The sequence below is a fragment of the Pholis gunnellus genome, assembly GCF_910591455.1.
Source record: "Pholis gunnellus genome assembly, chromosome: 9".
Lineage (NCBI taxonomy): Eukaryota > Metazoa > Chordata > Actinopteri > Perciformes > Pholidae > Pholis > Pholis gunnellus.
In genome coordinates this window covers 18,490,728-18,514,019 of record NC_136535.1, presented here as the reverse complement: position 1 = coordinate 18,514,019, position 23,292 = coordinate 18,490,728, and the positions used below count along the sequence as shown (strand labels likewise).

General features: G+C 42.4%; 1 protein-coding gene across 2 annotated transcripts in view; it reads left to right on the top strand.

The window, feature by feature from the left end:
- Positions 1-19,283, top strand: part of hip1 (huntingtin interacting protein 1) — a 41,597-nt gene extending 22,314 nt beyond the window's left edge. For both annotated transcript variants that reach the window (XM_079166009.1, XM_079166010.1), the window contains exons 6-31: positions 344-420; positions 1,648-1,709; positions 2,746-2,886; positions 4,059-4,116; positions 4,269-4,344; positions 5,102-5,245; positions 5,414-5,511; positions 5,745-5,817; positions 5,934-6,117; positions 6,502-6,590; positions 6,919-7,035; positions 7,347-7,448; positions 8,984-9,178; positions 9,371-9,518; positions 9,637-9,723; positions 10,550-10,657; positions 11,614-11,750; positions 11,934-12,044; positions 12,325-12,383; positions 13,724-13,817; positions 14,827-14,927; positions 15,157-15,262; positions 15,396-15,519; positions 15,633-15,694; positions 16,378-16,495; positions 16,594-19,283. In XM_079166009.1, the coding sequence (XP_079022135.1) occupies positions 344-420; positions 1,648-1,709; positions 2,746-2,886; positions 4,059-4,116; positions 4,269-4,344; positions 5,102-5,245; positions 5,414-5,511; positions 5,745-5,817; positions 5,934-6,117; positions 6,502-6,590; positions 6,919-7,035; positions 7,347-7,448; positions 8,984-9,178; positions 9,371-9,518; positions 9,637-9,723; positions 10,550-10,657; positions 11,614-11,750; positions 11,934-12,044; positions 12,325-12,383; positions 13,724-13,817; positions 14,827-14,927; positions 15,157-15,262; positions 15,396-15,519; positions 15,633-15,694; positions 16,378-16,495; positions 16,594-16,598 (2,676 nt within the window). In that variant the 3' untranslated portion in view covers positions 16,599-19,283. The remainder of the gene's footprint in view (positions 1-343; positions 421-1,647; positions 1,710-2,745; positions 2,887-4,058; positions 4,117-4,268; positions 4,345-5,101; positions 5,246-5,413; positions 5,512-5,744; positions 5,818-5,933; positions 6,118-6,501; positions 6,591-6,918; positions 7,036-7,346; positions 7,449-8,983; positions 9,179-9,370; positions 9,519-9,636; positions 9,724-10,549; positions 10,658-11,613; positions 11,751-11,933; positions 12,045-12,324; positions 12,384-13,723; positions 13,818-14,826; positions 14,928-15,156; positions 15,263-15,395; positions 15,520-15,632; positions 15,695-16,377; positions 16,496-16,593) is intronic.
- Positions 19,284-23,292: the final 4,009 nt, after the last annotated feature.

The following is a 23,292-nucleotide window of genomic DNA, read 5'->3' as shown; positions in this document are numbered from 1 at the left end:
TAGAAACCCACTTTACTCTACCTGCACACGAACTGATGAACATAGTGGAACATTTAGCGGCTAAAGTGAGGCTTGTTTCTAAAGAGTTGGTAGAGACCAAAACCAGAGGTAGAAGAGAGTGGATATTGGACTTAAATTCATCAGGTGCAAACACGACTCTTGCATGAATTATGAAATGGAAACGAGTAAAGTACCTCACATTTGTACTGAAGTACGGTACTTGCGTTAATGTACTTTACATTCCAGCCTGTTGATGGTTATAAACGTGCCTGTAAACGGTCACGTGTTCGTCTCAGACGGACGTCAGGACGGCTGAACCTCCGACTGTTGTCCTCTCTTTCAGAACCCTCGATTCCCTGGAAACCTGCAGATGTCAAACCGACAGCTGGACGAGGCGGGAGAGAACGACGTCAACAACTTGTGAGTGTGTCGCTGCTGCTGCTGCTGCTGCTGCTGCTGCTGCTTCGCGTGTTCTTATTGTTCATGTGCTTATTTGTCGGCCAGGACCCAGGACCCAGATATATTAATGAGCTTCAGCGTTATGTCTCAAACTGTGTTGACCAAAGTGTGACATTCAATTTTAAATGGGTGAATTCATTAATCATAATGCACCGGAGCCACAAGAACTTACTCATGGTGGTAATATTAGAGGTGTTGTTTGGCACAAGTCGGTAGAAAAAGCTGTTTTAGAAATTCAAATGGCGAACAAAGTTTTGAATTGTAATTAATTTGAGAGTCATAATTTCATTTCATTCTGTCATCAAAGCTTATTCTTCACACTGTCATGAAAGCACGAGGCCTAGAAGAAGGAGATGGAGTTAAGAAGTGCAGAGGAACGATTTCATTGAATTGTTTTCATTAGTGGTTCTGCATTTTATTTTGTCTTCCTCCAAGCAGTTTAGCTCTGGAGCCGCTACCATTATCGGCTTACTACTATGTCACGCTTTAATATAAGATAACGCTCGCCAGAAAGCGCTCATCAGAGGTTACGGCTGTAATGAGATGTGAGCGGTTCAACCAAGGAGGGATTTTTCCTTCTCCGATTGTTACAGAGTTTGAGGCCTTAAGAGGTAAAAGTATTGTGTAGATTTGTTCCCAGGTTGGGTATTTTACCCCAGCTTTGACCATGACTCACACTATCAGAATGCAGGAAGGAAATTATATCCGGCCCGATGCTGGGACACACATGGAAGTGAATATATAATGAATCAAATTGGGCAATTTTTATTTTTTATGAATGTACAAACCTAAAATGAATATGCTCTCTTCAAAGACTGCATCGGCAGAAAAAGTATTCTCATTCTTGGAAATTTAAAACCTCTTTTTAGTGTATTTCATAATAAATGCCTTTATTTAAAAGCCCTTAAAGTTATAAAACATAAGAAAGCAATGTAACCTTTTAGCATGATAGAAGCATATGATATGAGGCCCTCGCCATATCATTTTATCGGTCTAATCCAAAGATGATCATGCACTGATGTCTGCATTGTCTACAGGCAATTGGAAAGGAGTCTATTGCATAATTTTAGCAGGTTTTTCTGCATATACGAACACATTGTGGTTGCAAACAGGAATATGAAACGTGTGTGTTTGCTGAAATCATGTAAAAGTGTTCATCCCTCTTTCTGTGTCTCCCCCCTCCTTTAGCTTCCAGTTGACAGTGGAGATGTTTGACTACCTGGAGTGTGAGCTCAACCTCTTCCTGGGTGGTAAGCTATTCTGGTCCGACTGTGCTGCTCTGTGCTACCAGCTGTGCTTATCTGAGCCAGATTATGATGTGGCACGCGCAGGTTGATTATACACTGACAAGACAGGAAGAGGCAGTCTGACCGATAGGTGTACTGTACGTAATGGTGCACAGGAATAGACGCTCTGACCGCTGTTATTGGTTAGATACCGGATGGTGGCCGTGCTGTTGTCTGGGTGAGTCATCCTGGGTTAAAGTATGGACGGGACTCAAAATAGACGGGATGGGAAGTGACCAAGAAGAAATGCTCGGAAAGCCGTTTTCTCCCGTTCATAAATGAACAGAAAGAAATTAAACTATTTGTTTCTTTGTCTGATAGAGAAACCATACCTCTATTCCTATTCAGGACAAACTTTTTAACTTATATTTTCTACGTGTTTGATGCTGTGATCTGATATTCTACTGGATATACACAAAAACACCTGAGTCTGTGTCACCTCACACCCGAATCTCAAAGCCCTCGTCAGCTTCCTCTTTCAGTCCGGTATATTTTAAAGGCATCACGTCATCCAAGGGTGAAGAGGCCAGGCCTGAAGAGTGTGTGTGTATGTGTGTGTGTGTGTGTGTGCGTGCGTGTGTTTTCTAGTTGTGCAGGAAACCACACCTCTGCAGTGAAGACAGAGGCTCTCCAGGCTTTGGGGGTTGTTGTGAGCAGGGAAATGAAAGAGGGGCGTAATGATGGAGGCAGAGATGTAGTCAGACAATCCTGTTAGTGTTCAGGTTGCTGCTCCGCTTTAAACCTTTTTTTTTCCCCCAATAAGCAAGAGTGAGCCGTTTTCCTGCTTTCAACCCATTTATTAGTTCATTTTAGAGGCAGTGAGCACAGCAGAACAACTTGATTGGTTCATGGAAAATTCATGATGTATGAGCCCTGTGCACAGAGTGTCTCACTGATATGTGTGATGATAACTGACGGGTTTGCGCGACTCCGTGTGTGTGTGTGTATTGATCCTGTGGATACATCTATTGATCGTGTGTGTGTTTCTCTCTCTCCCCAGTTTTCAGCTCACTGGACATGTCTCGGTCGGTGTCGGTGACGGCGGCGGGCCAGTGTCGCCTGGCCCCCCTCATCCAAGTCATCCTGGACAGCAGCCACCTGTACGACTACACCGTCAAGCTGCTGTTCAAGCTGCACTCCTGTGAGTGACGCACACCGCTGTTGGTCAAACTGCACACCGACAGGCTAATAGTACACTGTACAGGTGGTTCAGTGCTGGTCAAGATAAAAATATCGTGCAGTTAAAGGGAAACACGTGGCAGTGAGTCGTTGTTTATGAACTTTATTTCAAAGCTAGTGGTCATCAGTTGGGTTGTCATGCAAACCTTATTAAAATTGTGTTGTTATAATGTAAATTGAATCATTTAGTCGAGCTTTTTCTTCCCAAATCTCTCTTTACTTGACGTAAAACGCTCGTTTCAACCTGATGAATGCCATGAAAAAACAGCTTTTACAACTTTCCAGAGCCCAGAGTGATGTCCTTCAATTATTTTATCTGAACAACAGTCCGGAAATTAAACAATATTTCATCTTCTATCATTCATTATAAAAACAAGAAGCAAATCCTCATATTTGAGAAGCTGGAACCAGAAATGAAGATACCTGCCGGCTGATGTTTTTCAATCTTTGCTGCTCCAGTCAGGAGTTGTATTATGTGACCTGGAGCAAAAACTGTAAGAATATTAATACAGTAAAATATTAATGATGTGTCAGAAACAAAGACAGAATGAAGGTTAGATGTAGAAATAAAATCATAAAAAATAGCTACGATAATGACAATATGATGAAGAGAATATTAAATTAGCATTAGCCTAAGTTTGTTTAAGTTATATTTCATTTTAATTGATTTGAACTATAAAAAACAGGTCTATGTTTTAACACAATTGGTAAAAACCACAACACATCTGTTCATATGAGTGGTTCTTGCATGAGATCCATTGCCTCCTGAGCAGCAGCTTTACCTTTAGCTCTGTATAATGTGAGTTAATACTTGAAATGCGTGACACGTTTCTTCAAAGGTTCAAAGACGACATGCTCTGCTTTGAGTTTTCAGACCTTTTGGCTACTGAAACTCTCCAAAGCTCTGCTGGATAAACTAAAAAATGCGTGTAATTCAGTTCCAACAAGCCTTTTTCAGTGTTTGAAAAGAAGATGTTTGGGAGATTTGAAGGCTTTCACCTCCCAACTTTAATACTTTCATGCTCAAAATCCCATCAACCACGCGTGCACTCAAACCTTACGTATAAACACAGAATATCTGAACAGTGTTTGTGTCCCAGCGCTGACGTGTTTGTGTTTTGTTTGTGCTTGCAGGCCTTCCAGCAGACACTCTGCAGGGCCACAGAGATCGCTTCCAGGAACAGTTTAAGAAGTATGAAGTTCACTTGCAGTCGCAGGAACACAGCCGGTCACGGTTTCGAGTGTGACCTTGAGGGCTGAGCTCTTAGCTCCGCGTTGAATGAATTTTCTATGTCAAACTCTTCTCGCCTCGTCTGTCCTGATCTCTCCGTCTCTGTGTTTCAGGTTAAAGGGTCTGTTCTATCGCTCCAGTAACTTGCAGTATTTCAAGAGGCTGATTCAGATCCCACAGTTGCCTGAGGTGAGATCCCGCCCCCACTAAGTCCACATTTTAACCACATTTAAGCCTAAAGTGGACCCACTACGGTTGTTTCAGGTAGATAGTTTATCTTTATATACCAGTTGTTTCAAACTCTAAAACAATTCTTGATTATATCTTGTTTATATATTAAAGGTCTTTTCATATAAACTTCTCCGCTTTCTCCGAACCCCCTTCACTTTACCGACATGCTTTGGCATATACACACTGCTACATGTGAGATGAATGGAAATGAGGAAAGAGACATGTCGGCCGCCTTCACAATACGTACTTCTGTCTCTCACTCTCCTAAATCTGCTCGTATCTATTTGAGGATGTAACTCACGTCCATCACTGACATGAAGTGACAAAAACATGCCCTGCACATTATCATAGCTGCACTCCTTCACTCTTCATTTCATGGAAATTATCTTCAATATTCAAATGAGTGAGTTTCCCGAAATGTCAATAATGTTTTCTTTGAATGCGTTTGTCTTTATTGTTGAATTACTAACTCACTTTCGCGGAGGCACGGGTCAATTGATTTGAGTGAATCTGTGGTATCATAGTTAATCATTGATATAATCTAGATGTCAATGGGGAAAAGGGCTTTATTGTTGTTGAACCTGCAAAGAGGATCAGATTTCCAAAGGGTGAAGACATTTTGGGACACGTCTATCTGCATTCTGCAAAAGCCTGGTATAAGCCCACAAATAACAATATGGTGATTTATAATTGCGCCGTGTTGTTTTTTTGGCAGAACCCGCCTAACTTCCTGCGTGCGTCGGCTCTGTCGGAGCACATCAGCCCCGTGGTCGTGATCCCCGCAGAGTCGTCGTCCCCCGAGTCGGAGCACGTGATGGAGACGGACGACCTGGTGGACACGGACGTCCCCGTGCTGCCGGTAACTAAACAAGAGAAGTTTCCCTGAATGTTTCATAATAACTGTAACTATGCCCTTTAAAAAAAGAAGCAAACTCAAGATAATTACTTGGTTTAGTTAATGACAACCAATGTGAGTTTTAATCACCATGATATTTTTCTTTTAAACCTGCTTGTTTTAAACACACAGCCTGCTTTGGAGACCAAGTTTGACGACCTGTTTGGAACCTCGGCTGCTATTGACCCGTTCAACTTCAACAGTCAGAACGGCTTACGGAAGGACGACAAGTAAGGCCAGAAAACGATTTGTGTGTGTGTGCACGATTATAGTTGTGACTCTACTGATCACGAATATCACAACACAGATATGGATCTTTGGTTTGATTGTATAAAATAAGACGTTTGATTGGATGCATACACAAATGGAGACAAAAATCAAGCCAAATTTCATTTTGATCTGTTGCAAGTCACCCATGAGCCCTGATTTAACTTTTGATTGATGTTTTGTCTTCATCCATCAGAGACCGTCTGATTGAGCAGCTGACGAGGGAGATCCAGGCCCTCAAAGACGAGCTGGAGTCTTTCAGACTGGAGGTAAATGATTTCTTTATCACTCTTAACAGATGACGAGTCATGTCTCGCACTCAAAAGAAATCCATCTACAAAGTTAATTTCTTTTCCTCCCGCTCTCTCCCTCTGCTCCTCATCAGAGTGGTCGCTTGTGTCAGGCTCTGAGGGGGCGTGTCAATGAGCTGGAGGCGGAGCTTGCAGAGCAGAGCCACCTGAGGCTGCAGGCTGCAGGAGAGAGCGAGTTCCTGAAGGCGGAGCTGGACGACCTGCGGAGGGTCCGAGAGGACACGGAGAAGGAGCAGCGGAGCCTGACGGAGATAGAGAGTGAGGCTAGATTCGTAACTTCAGCAGGAAGCTTCTTGGACACATTATTGTATGATTCAGAAAGATATTTATTACATCAAAAATAGTTTGGAATCAAGCTTTCTTGCCAACTTAGAAGTGTTAACTGCCGATATATAAAAGTTGGGGCAAAGATGGCAAACAAAATAAGAAAAATAACACCAGGAAAAAAAAATTAATTCTCAAACAGTGAGTCAAAGCGAAAGGAAGGAGAAAAGTAGAGGTTGTAACATGAAAAATTATAAAGGTTTAATTCAACTAGGCCTTCGTTGCAGCGATGACTTACCCGCAGTTTTTGTCAATGATTGTGTCTGCTGATAACCGTGTGTGTCTGTCTCTCTCTATGTTGTGTGTGTGTCTCACTAGAAAAAGCTCAAGCCAATGAGCAGCGCTACACCAAACTGAAGGAGAAGTACTCGGAGCTGGTTCAGAGTCATGCCGACCTGCTGAGGAAGGTGAGGAAGACGAGTCTGACTCCGTCAAGATCAATCAAACCCTCTGTGTCCTTGTCCCCTCCTAAACAAAACATCCGAGTTTAATTAGGATCTGTCCTCCAGCTGTCCTTTTTTGTAATTCCCCCAAGCTGAAGATCCAGCCACGGCCCTGATTATTTTGGTGTGTTTCTCTGCGTGTCTGCATCTGTGTGTGTGTGTGTGTGTGTGTGTGTGTGTGTGTGTGTGTGTGTGTGTGTGTGTGTGTGTGTGTGTGTGTGTGTGTGTGTGTGTGTGTGTGTGTGTGTGTGTGTGTGTGTGTGTGTGTGTGTGTGTGTGTGTGTGTGTGCAGAACGCAGAGGTCACGCGGCAGATGACGGTGGCTCGGGCAGCACAGGACGAAGTGGATGTAGTGAGGAGAGAGATGCAAGAGAAGGTGAAGGCCGCTCAGGAGGTTGCAGACAGACAGGTGAGTACGACATAAAGGTTGTGATCGCTGCAAAACATGCACAGCGGGCCAGGCCCCGTGCTTTTAACTCAGTGTTTTGCAGTCGAATGATTGGCCGTTCAGTCCAACAGTGCTGAACCGCATTACTGTAGGATGCATGATTCAAATAATGAGGTAAAGATTGGATTTTGGGGGATCCTCAGTGCAAATCATTTGGCTGCAAAATGAGCCAAACAGAAGAAACCTTCGATTACAGTTGTTCTGTTTATGGTGTTCAAACTGAGATGTTGTGAGGTGTCTAAAGAGAGTTTTTTTTTTTTTTTTTTACCCAGGAGCGGGACCAGCTGCAGCAGCTTCAGGAGCTGCAGAGAGAGCTGGTGTCCAGCAGGACCGAGCTGGACTCCCTGAAGACCACCATGGCCTCGTCACAACAGGTCACTCTCCTCTCACGCAATGAGGCTTGAATCTGCTAAACTGGATCCACGAAGTTACTGTGAAAAGTTACTGAAGTCATTTATAACGGTCCCAATTAAAGTAGATAATAGCGGCTGCCGCAGGAAAGTGTGAAAAGATTAACGATGTGGAATTTTTCACTTACAAATCTGGGTGATCCTAATGGAGCACAGTCTGGGTAAAATCTAAAAATGGGCTGCTGGCATCGTGCCATCTTACTCTAGCCATCAATTATTGGATGATCTCACTTTTCCCGCTTTTGTCGTATTTGTTACATCTTTGGTGCACAGACCTGTGTTTGTGAAAGGTCGACAGTATGGATCAGCTGTTCCCGGGACCCGTTTTCTGAAACCTGAACCCAGAACAGTTAAGCACAGGCTGTATTATATACCAGTCTACAACCTGTATCAGGCTGTTCACATTGTTAAAACTAAATCCTCCTGACTACAACTGGTTAAAAAGGAAATTATTTAAACAGCAGCACTACAGATTTCATCCTCTGCTCTTCCTGTTGATCCTCTTTCGGCCTGCGTTTGTCATCTCTGCAGAGCTGAGAAGCCAAGTTGATGTTTGTAACAGGCGACGGAAAGGCATTTCTTTAAAAAGAAGAGACCAGAATGAAAACGCACAAGCCGTAAAATCTTGTCCAAACAACTGCTTGTGCTTGGTTTCCTTGCTTCAGTATACTCCCGCCGGCAAAAATGTATCTGTAGGAATATTTTTGAATGGGATAATAAGGGCAGTGACAGCTCAGTAAGCCATGAATTCATGATTTTAACTCTCACAACTCCACTGATTGCTCTTGACTCCCTTTAACTTACCATTTCTGATGTTTTTCTGCACACGCAGCGCACCTCTCATCCGTCTCTGCCTCCCACTCCTGACGTCCCACTCTTGTTGCCACTTCTTATCAACTCTGTCACTCTTTCTGTCCTCCTACTCCTCCATCATCTCTCTAATCTCCATAGTCCTTTTCACACACAGCCCACGTTTTATCGCTGCTGTCACATGCCTTCAGCTTTCGCTAGCTACTGCATCCGTATTCTTAATGTTGTTTCTTCTTCATCTCTCTACATTTCTCGCTTTCTGTCGGACCTGCTGGGACTCAGGCTGTAAGTCTCACACTTGTTTTTCTTACTATGCACTTGTATTTAACTAGTTAATAGTGCAACAATGTAATTTCACAAACTTCCAGTACACAGGATCTGTTGTAACGCTTCACTCTGTTGCCACAGTTCATGTTTGTTGCATATTGCAGCCAAGTTGCACAACCGCAGCTTGCCAGTGTTCTTTTGATTGTAAACTTGACCTCAACCCAAACCTCTCTGGAGACATTACGCCTCGCCGCAAACTTAAATGGAGGCAATGTTGTTATAATCAGTGGCCGAAGATGAAGTCAAACCACATCCTGAAATGTCATGTCGGCTACGTATTATCCTAACCATGTCTTCCTGTGGATTCATTGTCCCTCATAATCATCTTCTTTTTTGAATCCCTCCATCTTTCATCCACGTAGTCGAGTGAGGTGCTCGGCACCCAGCTAGTCGCCCTGGAGTCTGAGAAGGCGGAGCTGGTGCAGTCCTTGTCGAAGGTGGAGGCGGAGCTGGCGGTCCACGGGGAGGAGCTAGAGCGAGTCCAGAGCTCGTTGGCGACTGAGAGGGAGAGCGGGGTGAAGGCGGCCGAAGCCCTGCAGAACCAGCTCAATGAGAAGGTGACGAATTGTCTTTTTTTTTTTTAGCAATTATCTTACTTAATTAACTTTCTTAATTAGCTGTAATAAATCAAGCAGATGTTTCGGTTGCAAGTTTTATTCCTTTTCACATTTGGACCCTTTGGCTTTTCTAATAAAGGCTTGTGTGATAAGTTCAACCGTGTGAGTCTTTGTGTGTATTTGCGCCCACAGGAGAGCAGGGAGCAGGCGTTAGAGAGCCAGCTGGTTGCAGCTCGCTGGTCCAGCCTGCAGGGAGCTGTGGAGGAGGCAGAGAAGATCATCCAGGATTCGCTGGCTCAGATAGACGACCCGGCGCACATCAGCTGCACCAGCTCCGCAGGTCAGAGCAGCTGCGAGGGGATGCTAATTAGCACTGTGTGTAGTGATGTTTGTGTGCACGCTCACATGTCTTAAGTCTTAACTCCCATGTCTCTCTTTTTTTTTTATTATCTCTGCAGACTACCTAGCATCCAGATGTCAGGCTTCTTTACACTGTATGGACCGACTCCATTCTGCCAGAGAGGCCTTCCTGGCTGACAACACAGGTGAGAGTTTAGCTTTGTAAAGGTGAGCATTAGAGGTAAAGATATGTAATAAGCATGTACATGTTTTTTTTATACATTCTTTCGCTACTCAACATTGTCTTGAACCCCGTCGTTATCAAACACACACCCTAAAATGATCATTATTAACAGCCCTGCGCACACACACAAACAGGTGTTCTCCGTTGTTTTGGCTGATAAGCTTTGCAGGGAACTATGTGATACCACCACTTTCTGAACCAATATACAAATGATAATGATGTAGGTGCAACATAATTAAGAAGTAAGTGAGGGTAAGTGTCAATCAAGCAGAGAGAGAGTCTGTACATTAGTGGAAACACTGGTGAGGATGTACAACAGGTGTGTGTGGGCTTTAAAACATGAATCAGTAAAACAGAGCGGGCTGCCAGGTAGAGCCAAAGCCGACACAAGGTGATAACTGTACGAGTGTGTAATGATAAGAGGAAAAACAATTGTCATTCCAAAGCTAATTCCTTACGGAAAAATCAGTTTGACCACACGTATCGCTGTATTTTAAGACGATGTACTGTATTCAGCCTGTTATAGCTAGCAGTAGCTGTTTGCTAGCTACTAGCTTATATGCTATTAGCTTGCTAACGTCCCGCCTAAATGCTCAGTTGTGATAAACAATGTTCATTTCTTTGTTCAAGTTTTTAGGAAATCATTCCAACCGTAATCATGTATAAATACTAGTAACAACCTGAGTGTATTAAAAGTTAAAACATCAAACAAGATAAAATAATGATGTAAAGTCACCAATGTTATGTTAACTGAGGCAGGTGTGATTTCAAATGATTTGTTCGTCCAGGTGTATCTGAACTGGTACGAGTGGTGACCCAGTGTGGCCACCTGGTGGGCGACACCATCGTTCAGGGTAGTGCCACCTCCCACATGGTGCCCGTGGAGCAAGCTTATGGTAAGTGTGTGTGTGTGTGTGTGTGTGTGTGTGTGTGTGTGTGTGAGACGGAGATAGAGATTGTACTCTCCACTTCACTCCTGATATTATCTGTGGGCCCAGGCATGTACACGTTCTGACATGTCTGTAAGTAGTTCATACCTCCTCATGTGTTACGTATAGAAAGTAAGGGTTGGGCCATTTAAGTTAATACTATTGTCTCTACAATTAGCCTGGATAAACATGAATGTTAGTGTGTAATCTTCTGGTTATGCCTTGTATCAGTCTATATCTGAACAGCCAAATTCTGCATGGACGAAACAAAGTTGCTGGCTTCATTCAGGAGTAATGTCTGCGGGATTTAGCTCTCTTTGTAGATAGTTAGCAGCCTAGACAAGTCTAAACATGCCTAAATATAATTGGCCAGCAGTCTTATTACTGCAACAACAAAAAAAACGACAACATGGAATTAAAACTGGGTCAAACTGAAGCGGCGTCTGTAGCTGTGGCTCTGAAAACCCTGTCTGTCCATACTGTACCGAAACATTTGAATGAAGCATAAGAAAGTACAGTTTCATGCAAATCAGCTGGCTGTCCTGCATCTTAAAAAACAAAAATCAGGCCGACGGCTGCTGTAGAGGTAGTTTTGGTTTCACCTTGTTCTCTCATCTGAGTGGCTGTTTCAGCTGTTAGTTGACACTTTGCCTGAAGGGACGTCAGAATAATTGCTGCAGCTGCAGCCACTAGTGGCATTGTTACACATCAGAGTTTACAGAAGACATAACATGGTATTTTAATCGACAATGCCATTGTGGCACGTAGTTTTACTTCATGCAAACCCATAATTAGTTTTCTTCAGTGTGTATTCTGTAGGTTTAATACTGGTAATGTTACTTCTTTTTCACTGGAGCAGCTCCACAAATTGTTTTTTTTTTTATTTTGATGACGTGTGTCCTACCTCTCTCTGTCCCCGTCAGCCCTGTCAGAGAGTGTGAAGGCGTGCGGGGCTGAAGCTTTGGCTCTGCTGGGCCAGATGAAGCAGCAGAGCAGCCTGTCTGCGGCTGACAACGGCAAGCTGAGGGCGGCTCTGGAGGCCATCCTGGCCACCGCAGAGGTCCATACTCCATACATACTAATGTTTTCACTCTGTCAACATAAGTCGGGACAAAGTGTCCCTAGAGTTTCTGTATGAGGGAAAACATAAATCAGTTTGATTTAATCTAGACCGTGATAAAAGGGTTACATTTGTTTGCTTTTAATCCTGACTTCAGTCTCTCTTGTTCGGTCTTTCGGTCAGAAACTGCGTCCTCGGGGTTTGGAGCTACAGCAGGGGGAGCTGGGAGATCTAGTGGAGCAGGAAATGGCTGCCACTTCCGCTGCTGTGGAGTCGGCGGCTGCCAGAATAGAGGTTTGTGTGTGTTTAGCTGTGGTCATTTGGTGGCAGATGTTTTATATTTAAATGCACTTGCTGTGTGTGTGTGTGTGTGTGTGTGTGTGTGTGTGTGTGTGTGTGTGTGTGTGTGTGTGTGTGTGTGTGTGTGTGTGTGTGTGTGTGTGTGTGTGTGTGTGTGGGCGGCTCTTTGTAAGCTGTGTGAAAACATTGTTCCTTGTTTCACTTTCCAGCAGAATTAACTTCAAAGTGTCTTTTTTTGTTGTTGTGTCCCTTGTGCCTCTGTGGATCCCAACAGGAAATGCTCAACAATTCTCGAGCGGTTGATACAGGAGTCAAGATGGAAGTCAATGAGAGGTAATGCACCGCTTCAGACTGGAATCACTTTCTACCGTCACAATAATCGCAAACTGTCACCTCAAATTAACTAAAGACTTAAAGAGTATTGCATCTAAATGAGATTCAGGAGAGTGCAAGACATTTTACAAAAAGATCAACCTCATTACATTTACATGACGTTTTCCTGAAATAGAACTATAGTTGACCCACAAACGGATGTTTCTTCTTTCTAGGACTTTATCTTAGTTTCTCTCCTCTCCATACTTTAGCAGTCATTTGTATTAACCATAACTCAACTGTAAACTTGAACTATCAGCAGCCAGAACAACTCCCACCTCTGTGGTTAAAGACAAATTAATTAGCTTGATAAAAATATGAAGATTATAGATGGATACAGTGAGCCCAGCCTCCTGTTGTGTTTGTAGAAAACCTGACCACAAGATGTAATGGTTTCCAACAACGGCAATGAACTGGAAAAGGAAATGGAGAGGCTTCCCGAGAAAGGCAGCACAACAGTTACACAACGTTTCAGTGAAGTTGCAGACGATCACACATTCAGGGCTGACGTGCGAAGAATTTGATCAGTTCTGCCACAAAGCCAACGCAAACTGTGAGGTCTGAAGCCGGTGTGGCACGTAATGTTTGTCTGCGGTTTTTCACCCATGCAAACCTATAATTAGTTTTCTTCAGTGTGTATTCTGTAGGTTTAATAATCGTAATGTCATTCCTGTTTCACTGGAGCAGCTCCACAAATTGTTATCATATCATAGATGTCTTACACCTCATTGGTTTATTTATTCGGTGCAACTAACAGCTCCAGGAAGTTCATAAATCTCTTGATTACGTTATTGTGCAGAAGCTTGAAGCTCCAAACTTCAGTGATTTTGTTTCATGCACATAAATCTTCACTAAACCGTCCAATGTTACGTTCAGTTGTAAGTTTTAGATTTTGCTGCTTTTGTCTCGTAGTGTGCATGTCATCAAGTAGTTTTCATCTTTATTTATCCAGTCTGTGTAATTATTCTTTGTGTGCAAATGAAGCCAATTCAACTTTAGTTTTCTGCGCTCTTTATTTCTCTGACTTAATTATTAATGTAAAATAAACAGTTGTTTTCTCAGTAACTATTGCACCAGTGCTGCTGCGTGAGATAATTATGAAAAGAGACAAACAACTACCGCAGCTTCAAATGATGCGTTGAGAATTTAGGTCAGTGGTGCATTGATCATGCAATAATTAGACGGTGGGGAAACTAACTGGTATTTCCAAATAGTGAGGAAGCTGGTTTCTTTCTGTAGTGAGCACCATCTTTGTGTCAGTGAGTCAGTGTTTGTTTCCTCTGCTCTGTCGCCTCCTGCAGGATTTTGGCCTCCTGCACAGAGCTGATGCAGGCGATCAAGCAGCTTGTTTTGTCTTCCAAAAATCTGCAAAAGGACATCGTGGAGAGTGGCAGGGTGAGTTTCTTCTTCTTCTGCGTTTCAACAGTGAGAATGAGATGTTTGTCATATTATTAACAGATTTCACACTATTCAGCATCATTTCTCTAAATCCAACATCGAACCGACTGATTTATAATATTCAGCTTTATAGTCTTGTATACTGTATAGATACATTTCATATTCACAAATGTTTATGATTCAACAAACAATATTTAATTTAATTACAAATAGTTACAGCATTAGTAAAAAATAAGACTACATCAAATAAGAGCAATATACAAGTAGTATATAAGTAGGAACTATACAAAACTATACAAGAATGAACAAGAGCAATTAAAGACAAGGTAGAGACAAGTTAAATCAACAAGTTACAAGATAAAGTGAGAAGATTAATAACTGAAAGTCTACTATATATGTAAACTGTGTACACCAGAATGTACTGTGATTAAGTAACGATACTTGAGCCATGTAATGATACAGTGTTGTCTAATATTAATAGAAATACACTACAGTATATGATATGAACATAATATAGTATGACATAGTGCAGTGTAGTATAGTAAGAGGTTTAAGATACAGTTTAAAGGTGTAATGTAATTCTATTAATACTAATAATATATTATATAAACATAATAGTGTAACAGTAGAGCAGAATATAAAATGTAATATAGAATAGTATGGCACAGTATTGTGTATTTTTTATATATATATATAGTCTAAATGTGTACTCTTTACTTCTTTCTAATTAAATAAAACAGAATTTATAACCATGAACAAATAGCTTGATACCTAGAATAATATCAGCCACTCCTTACAGTCTCTGACACACTCTCAATTGTGGAATTGTGATTGGCTTTTGTCACTATGTAGTAGAAAAATGAATAATTGCTCAATCAATAAATTACCTGCTAGATTAATGGATCATTAAAAATAGTCTTAAATTGCAGCCCCTGCGTTCATACCTGAGAGTTTAAAATGTGTCTCATGAAACATATATTTCATTATTCCCTCTTTTGTCCACCAGGGGGCAGCATCCATGAAGGAATTTTATGCCAAGAACTCCCGCTGGACTGAGGGCCTGATCTCTGCCTCCAAAGCAGTGGGATGGGGCGCCACGGTCATGGTGTAAGTATCAGTCCTCCCTCCTGAGCGTCTCCTTCTTACCGCGGAGTATTAAAGTGTTGCGAGTCTTAAAAGTGCTGAAGAATGAAAGAGGTGACCTTTACGAGGAAATAACTAAAGAACAAACAAGACAGTAAATCATGTCTTAAGCCTGGAAGGACATTCGTAAATCAGGTGGTTCCTACTGTGCTGAGAACAAAGTGGTGTTAACCTCCTAACGCTGTCGTTCCAGGGATGCTGCTGATCTGGTGGTGCAGGGCAAAGGGAAGTTTGAGGAGTTGATGGTGTGTTCACATGAAATAGCTGCCAGCACAGCACAGCTAGTGGCTGCCTCTAAGGTGAGCAAAGAATGCACATTGTTTTATTCTGCCGCTGTCTGAATGGTAGCTAACGGAGGAATACAGCTATGAGCAGAGGTCCCATGTTGTAGATCTTTGTGTCTCTTGAATGGCTGCTGTTCTCCCTCTCCAGGTGAAAGCAGACAAGGACAGCGCCAACCTGCACCGCCTGCAGAAGGCGTCCCGGGGCGTCACACAGGCCACCGCAGCGGTCGTGGCCTCCACCAAGTCTGGGAAGTCCCAGATTGAAGAGAAAGGTGAGAATGTTTGGTCATAATACAAAATGTCCAATTGGTTTTTAGGGAGTTAAAAGTTACAAGTTGTAAGAAAAACTCTGGGTGTTTGAACATAATTTGTTCTTTGTGTGCAGACACAATGGACTTCTCCAGCATGACTCTCACCCAGATCAAACGACAAGAGATGGACGCACAGGTAAGCAGCAGAATACAGCAAATATATCCACATGAATGAGCCACAAAGCTGAGTTGAGTCTTTAAAAATATGCTTTAAATTATGCAGAGAAGCAAAAGTAACTTCACTCCAGGAAGGTGCTCTGCGTTTCATTGTAAACAAGGAACATTCTCTCTCCCATTTAGCCCACAACATGAGGAAATCCTATTTTAGGAATTAAATATTTAGTAATCCATCAGGACGGATGATATGTGAGGTTATGGCTAAAGTTTCCACATCAGACTAAAAGGTGTATTGTTCTCCGTCCACATGAACACTTCACTCTGTGTTCTGGCTCCTCTTCCCCCCCGACACTGAAAGAAAAACACAGAAAGGTCTGGAGCTGCTCACACACACACACCAGTCCCTCCATTTGAAGTGTCTTAACTGAAAACCTGAGTGAATAATGATGGTTTAACTGGGCTTTAGAAAGCAGACACAAGGGAATTTGGAGAAAAATATATCAAACAATATAATAATCAGCAAATCAGACTTAGTTAAGTCTTGATCTTGCATGAGACCCAAGAACAAAAATATTTGTTCCCTCCTATTCTGTCTCCATGCAACTATTTTCTGTATGTGACTCATAGAAACGAGGTATTTCGTGGTTTGCAGGGAAATGACGGGTGTGTGTTTGTCGTCTGCTCGTGTCTGTGTTTCCTCAGGTCCTGGTTCTGGAGCTGGAGACTCGTCTGCAGAAGGAGCGCGAGCGTCTCGGCGAGCTGAGGAAGAAACATTACGAGCTGGCCGGAGCAGCGGAGGGCTGGGGCGAGCAAGAAGAGGGTAAGGCAGAGGACGACCACGACAGTTTTAAATACTCCCCCCAAAATACTGTCGTAAAAACAAGTAACATTAATCCGTCTCTTTCTCAATCGGCACAGGTTGAGACCTGCCAGCGCTGTCGTCCCCCTCCTCTACCAGAAGACCGGCTTCTGTCTGCCTCTTTCTATTTATACACTTTTCACCCTCTTTCTTCCTTGTTTTCTTCTATCTCTCTCTTTCCTTTGTTTGTCATCGAAGCCAAATTAAAAAGGTGCTTCTTTTTCTAAACCTGCTTCTCCACCCATGTCCCGGGGGGGGGTGGGGGCGTTGAAGGGAGGAACCAATAGATGTGAGGAGTGGAAGGTTTGGGGGGAGGGGGGGGTGCCCGACTTCATGGTGTCACACCCCTCCATGCCATGCCTCTCCTCCAGGACTGTGTTGGATGAAACGCTGTCAAAGTGAAGTGGATCCGTTCTAAGGAGTATTTATTGTCTTTTTCTTGCCCGTTTTTTCTTTTTTAAATAACGGCACTCCGTCGAAGGAGTCACAATGGAGACGCAAAGAGCACAAGTTCTACTCAAGACATCCCAGGATGCACTGCACAAGGGCCAAACTCTCAGCAGTAATAAGAAGGACTGTTCTTGCCCCTCCCCCCATTCCCCAAATCATGTCTCTGCGTAACATAGGTGGCATGCCTGCTCTCCTCCTAAAACAAGTGTTGTGAGCTTGTAAGGCCGTCGATCTGTCTTAATCTTCCTCCCTAGTTTCTTCCTATTCTTTCCTCACTGTGAGTTATCACCTTATCAAGTCCACACCGCTTCACTGCCTGGTTCACTGGACTTTCTGCCTTTCACCTCTCGACCATTAACGACCGTGACTGTTTACTCGAGCCTCTTTAATTTTGTCTTCTTCTCTTTTTCTTTTAACGGACGCTTGCATGGAAACTCTTAAATCTGCTCCAACATCAGGAGTACTTTCAGAAAAGGAACAGTTTTCTCTCAACAGTCTTCTCCCTGTGAGCTTTGAGACTGCCAACTACCTCGTGCTACATCGTCGGAGGTAGCGGTGCATCGTGGGAAGGACTGATGAGAGAGAAAGTTGTTGCTCAAACTCTATAAAGACGTGGGGTCATTTTTGTCATTTCCCCTTTTTTATATTGGTTAAAGGTAGGAAAGGAGGTAGAGGGAGGCAGACTTCCTTTTTATATACAACACAAAAAGCAGCAACAGTTGTTAAACAAAGTTGAAGACCCTTATTGGTGCATACAAACATCGGTCACTTCAACAGATCTGTCACAGAAGCAGCAGCAGCTGTGGAGGTGCAGCTGGGATCCAGTCACATAATGGACCGCTAACCGCGTCGTCCTCTGGTAGACGGCTATCCAAGTCGTTCGCTCGATTACTTCCTGGAGACGCTGTGGACTCTGCCAGCAGGACCACGGCGAGGGTGAAAAACCGCCGAGGGTTTTTTCAGAAGAAAGGACTGCCCCCTCTCGGCCAGAGGAAAATCTGCAGTAGCAACAAAAGGAAATCCTAAAAAGTTAGAAATTCTGACTCGGACGTCAGGACACTTACACAATTATTCATGAAATGTTGTATCTGGTTTATCAACATGGGCCTGCCTCTACAAAGTACCCCTGCAGGACTGCAGTTTTATACATCCTTCACTAACTTAACAGTCTGCCGGGACCACAATGGACTCTGAAGTGTTTTCAATAGCTTCCTAAAGACCAAGTAGCTGTGTATATAAACTACAAGCCTTCTTTTGTTGGAAATAATCGTTTGCTTTCGTTTAATCTAAAAAGCATTCAATAGCATTACTTTTTTTTTTTGCATCTCTCCAAGTAAGGATTCAGTTTAATTGAATTAGGAATGGTGCACTCGCTATAGCCACAGGAGAGAGATGTTGTTATTTAACAGAAGTTCCTACTGAGACTGATGGACGGACTTTTACCTTGTTGCCAGTGGACTCTGTGAGCAGACTGATCCCGCCTTTTGTGCAAACCATGAGATGAGTAGGCATCCGTTTGATTTCTTCTTCCTGTTTGATGGCGACCATGATGATTCTCTTTGTCTCTCTCTGTGTCTTAACATACTTTGTTTTGACGCTCTGCTTCAACTGTGTATCTAAAAAAAAAAAAAAAAAAAAAAAAAGAGGTTGTGACACTGGTTTATTTAACGGGACGCTGGTCAAATAGTATTTGCCAATAATTCTTAAAAACTAGTTTTAAACCACTTGCAGGAGCAGATGGGCGCTTCAAAAGAGAGAAAAGTGTTTTTATTAGTCAGACTTTGAAATCATTTTTCGCATTTGACACCACCCATCTGCTGCCCCAAGAAGGTTAAACAAACAGCAAGTATTAATTGCATTACTGTTGGTCCAGGTGTCTCTCTGTATTTAACAATGATTTTAGACGTGTTCTGTCACTTCTTCCACACCTGGGTTTCATTAGAAATTGGAATGTAAAACAAAAAAATACATATTATACGGTATTTCAAGTGTCTAGAAAGATGAATTGAATGCACCTTGAGGGTTGTTTGGTTGTATTTTTGCCCAAATATTCTTAATTAACCTGTCTCTCTCTCTCTCTCTCTCTCTCTCTCTCTCTCTCTCTCTCTCTCTCTCTCTCTCTCGGGTCTGTGTCTGTAGTCCTACCAGCTCAGCCAGCCTTTCAAACTGCCTCACACTGTAGTCAAAGAGAAACAAATACTCACATAGCAACATTGAAATATGTCTTTGTATGATATACTAAAACTATGTTGGTGGGTTTGTTTTTATTTTTTCAGTTTTTAAAATAAATATTTCAACTCAATAATGCAGACCCAGATACGACTGTGGTTCTTATGGTGTCAGACAAGTCGGCTACAGTCTATCATGAAATGTAATTAGTGAAGAGGAAAGAGTTACGTCAGCTAGTCGAGAGCACCGCTGTGTCTCTGCCCTTTCACCTGATGTGTTCTGTTTCTCCTCTACACAGTATTATTCTTGGCAAAGCTGGATATTACATAATCGCTGATTGATAAATTGCTACAGCCACTGTTTTTTAATTAATAGACGTTGCATTTCCGCTTTTTTCGCAGGAGATCATATGTACGTTTATGTGATTCATGCAAATGTTTTTAGTGCAGATATAATAAGGTGCTTGTTTGTGTGTGCCTGAGCAAGAGAAGTGGCTCGATAACTCTTTTAACCTTACATCAGAGCAGAGCTAAAATCCTAATGCACCTAATTGATTTTTCGGGCGGGTAAGACTATTTTCCAGTAAAAGCATTGACTCATGCAGTTCAAAGTGCTCGCATTGTTGCCATTCAATTTCCAAAAAGGATATTGTCAAATTAGAGACGGGGAAAAATTCACTTTGCAGAAAGTCGTGCTTCAACTCCAACCTGCCTGCTCGTCCAGCAGTAGATGTTTACGACAGAAAATATCCCCCAAAACACAGACATGTTGGAGGCAAGGAGCAAATAAATCAGCCTAATCTGAAACCACTGTGCTGAGATTAGAGAAATCCCTAATCTGGGCTGCTCCAGGATCAACCACGTCTTCTGATAAGAGTCTTATTCCCTCGTATCTGCAGTGCGAGACTGCAGTTTTTAACAGGAAACAGAAAACTCGAGAAGTTATATTTAGAACATTGTATTGTATTTTGGCACACTTTAATCCATCAATAACTTCAGACGGTCCTGCAGGACTTCATGGCAGTTAACGAGCCACACCTGCTGTCAGGTACAGGGAGACCAGGTGTGCCTCGTTAACCACCAGCGAGGGCCATAAACGTGCAAAACGGCGGAAATTTAGAAAATCCAGTGAGGTAACAGTGTTTCAACAACAAGGCGGAACTGTTGCTGCAGAGATGTGTAATTTTTGAGGATTAATCAAATGTTCCTTCCCTTATCTAGAGGCTCTCTGGCAGTTGGCAGGTGAGTGCAATTAACGTTTATTGACTTCCTGGTTTGGTAGAAAAGTAGAAGTAGGTTGGGTCTGTTTAGATAGATGTCCAACATCAACACGTGTACAAAAACTATTCAGGAGTGTTTTTAAAAGGCACACGATTTATTAAACTATTCTAAATGATTAAAGGTCCTATGAATGATATTTATTTTTCTAATAATATGTTCCCCTTTATGTCCCTTTTTTAAAGTTATAATCTTGAAGATCTCCGTTTTATTCCCTACGGCCATAAGCGGTGACTACAGATGTGTTTTTCGGTCTCACTTCCCAGAGAGTGCTGATTGTGATTTAATTTTCTGGGAATGTCTCCAAAATGTGTAATACTGCAAATGCAGGTGTTTAGTGGGCCAATCACCTTTTGTGGTCCCTCATCTGGTGATGGATAGTGGCTTACCAGACATGTAAATTAAAATCTGTGAGATTATTACATTAAAACTAGTGAACATTGTTTTTTTCAGTACAAATATTGGTCTAATTCTCCAGCCTGAAGGATTTGCCCTAATCTTCAGTTTCTGTATCACTTCGTGTCCACAGTGAGCAGGCTGCCTCTGCTCTTCTTCACATGTAGTACAGTACATGCAGTGGTGTTGTTTTGCACTGTGCTGTTGTTTTGCCACATGGGTAATGTAGTGGGTGGTGCCTGTGAATGGCTGAGCTGAGCTATTTATAGTCTCTGCAGTCCTGAGCTCGGCGGCCTTACAGCAGGTCTCCTGGCAGCTGCAGCAGAGTCTGCCTTCGTCTCCCCCTCTGCTCTCCAACACCAGCAGAGTCCAGCAGGGACCCACCCGCCTCACACACATCTGCAGGTTCACTGACGGGTGCAGGCTGATTGTTCAGTCACATATATAAACCTGTAGTCGGCTGCACAGGAGGTTCATTTTGAACCTGTGTTAACTTTTTGTTCTTTGCTGCTGAAACAATATATACATCATATAGAAGGGCTGTGACACATTGTGTGATCCAAAACATTTTGATTTGTTGTTGAATCAATATCTGACATGATATGACAATCTAACATTAGGCTTACGGGAAACAACCACAACATGTTTCCCAAAATTAGTTTTTACTCCACTTTCTTATTTTTTTTGTCTCTTTGAAAGTTCATATTTGTTAATTTATTTCATTAATGTGTTTTTATTAATTATTCTTCATTCCAAGGCCAACATGTATCCCAGATTTTATTTTATTGATCTCTGCAAAATATAATTAAAGGGCAAATAAATCTCCATCCTATAAAGCCCTCTCTGTTCAAATCTCTGTAAAAAATATATTTCTGTCAAAAGATAGAACTAATCTGTAATTGCATTCAGATAATTTCAATCTGTTTCCATTAAAAATGTACTTTATTAGTATCTGTATTTTGAAACAAGAACTTGACTTGACTTTACAAATGACCTTAAACAAGAAAAGAAATGGACTTAAAATTCCACCAATTGTATTTTATTTATAGTTTCCTCAAACTACGTTATGTTATAAGAATAAACCTCCTGTCTTTAAAACATTATGTACTTGATAGCAGCTGCACAGTGTGGATGGATTACAGGCACAGAGATACAATGTGATTGTGTTTCTGAGCAGGATTCAAGCCCACATTGTTTCACTGTGCACTCTAGTTTAATTCATCTTCTTTAGTTTTATTCACCTTCTTAGGCTTACTAACTGGAAATAAGTTGGACTTTCATCCCAATTACAACAGCTTAACTACACACAAACATTTCACTAATGCAGACTTACTGCTGAATTAGACTGGATTGGAGGTGGGGATGTTTTGATTAGAATGAATTACATTTTACAGTTTGCTGGGGTAATACCTTGATTCTTAGAAAAGGAGAGAAGAATCCCTTCTGTATCGATCATTTCTTCCAGACGTGTGCACAAGCTTTCTTTCCTACAGTTTAGCTTGAAAAGCTCTTGGACACACAAAAACACATCATATCCTGCAGCTTCTGTCCTGAGTGGTCATTGGGGGGGAATCTCTTATCAGAGACTCTAGTTGTTGAAAATAAGATTTGATAGATAATTTGGTGACCTCCCATAAGTCACCTGGTGGATCCTGAGCATGTAATGAGCCAAGCAGACAGATTCACCTCAAAGAGCCTTGTGTTGTAAAAGCGTCGCTCTTCCTTTTTATGAGAGGGTTTATCTGAACAGCAAAGTGTCATCACACGGGGCCTTCTGAATGCATTGTTTTGTGCTGGTCTTGCACATTGCTCTCTAGCGAGGCCGGCCTCGGCCCGCTTTTTGAGTGCTTGATATAGATATGAGGTCACAGGGTGAGGGGGGGGAAAAGCCTTCCCCTCTCTCCGCTGGGGCCTGTGGGTACTTCTACCCGAGTAAGCAAACAAACAGGGGGCACTTTGCGTCCCTCAGGGGCCAATGATTCCGCTCAAAAAGAAGAAAGAGCCACAAAGGCAGATTTTAAACCCTGGGGCAGAAGGTGCTTCGTAATGATCATCGATATCTGGTGCCACTTAGGTGCAGCCAACAACACAAGCTTTTAGAAGTGGAGATGGCACTTTTTTTTATTTAACGAAAATACACACAAAAAAAAGATATCCAGCGCTCTCGTGAAGCAGCGGGTTGGTGCTCTTTGTGCTACGAGTCAACACACTTCAAGGAGAATGATCAAGTGTTTGTGTTGTCTCAGTGATGCAGCTGGAAAAGTAAATTAAAGCAATTAATCAGGGACAGCCCGCATCATTGCATGGCATGTCTGCCATTTGTATTGTTTTTCCCCTCAGCAATACTTGTGTGTGTGTGTCTGTGTGTGTCTGTGTGTGTCTGTGTCACTCTGTGCTTCTTTGTCTGTGCATGATGGATGATCACTATTCAGCCATTAGACTTTAAAGAGACGTCTGTGTGAGTGT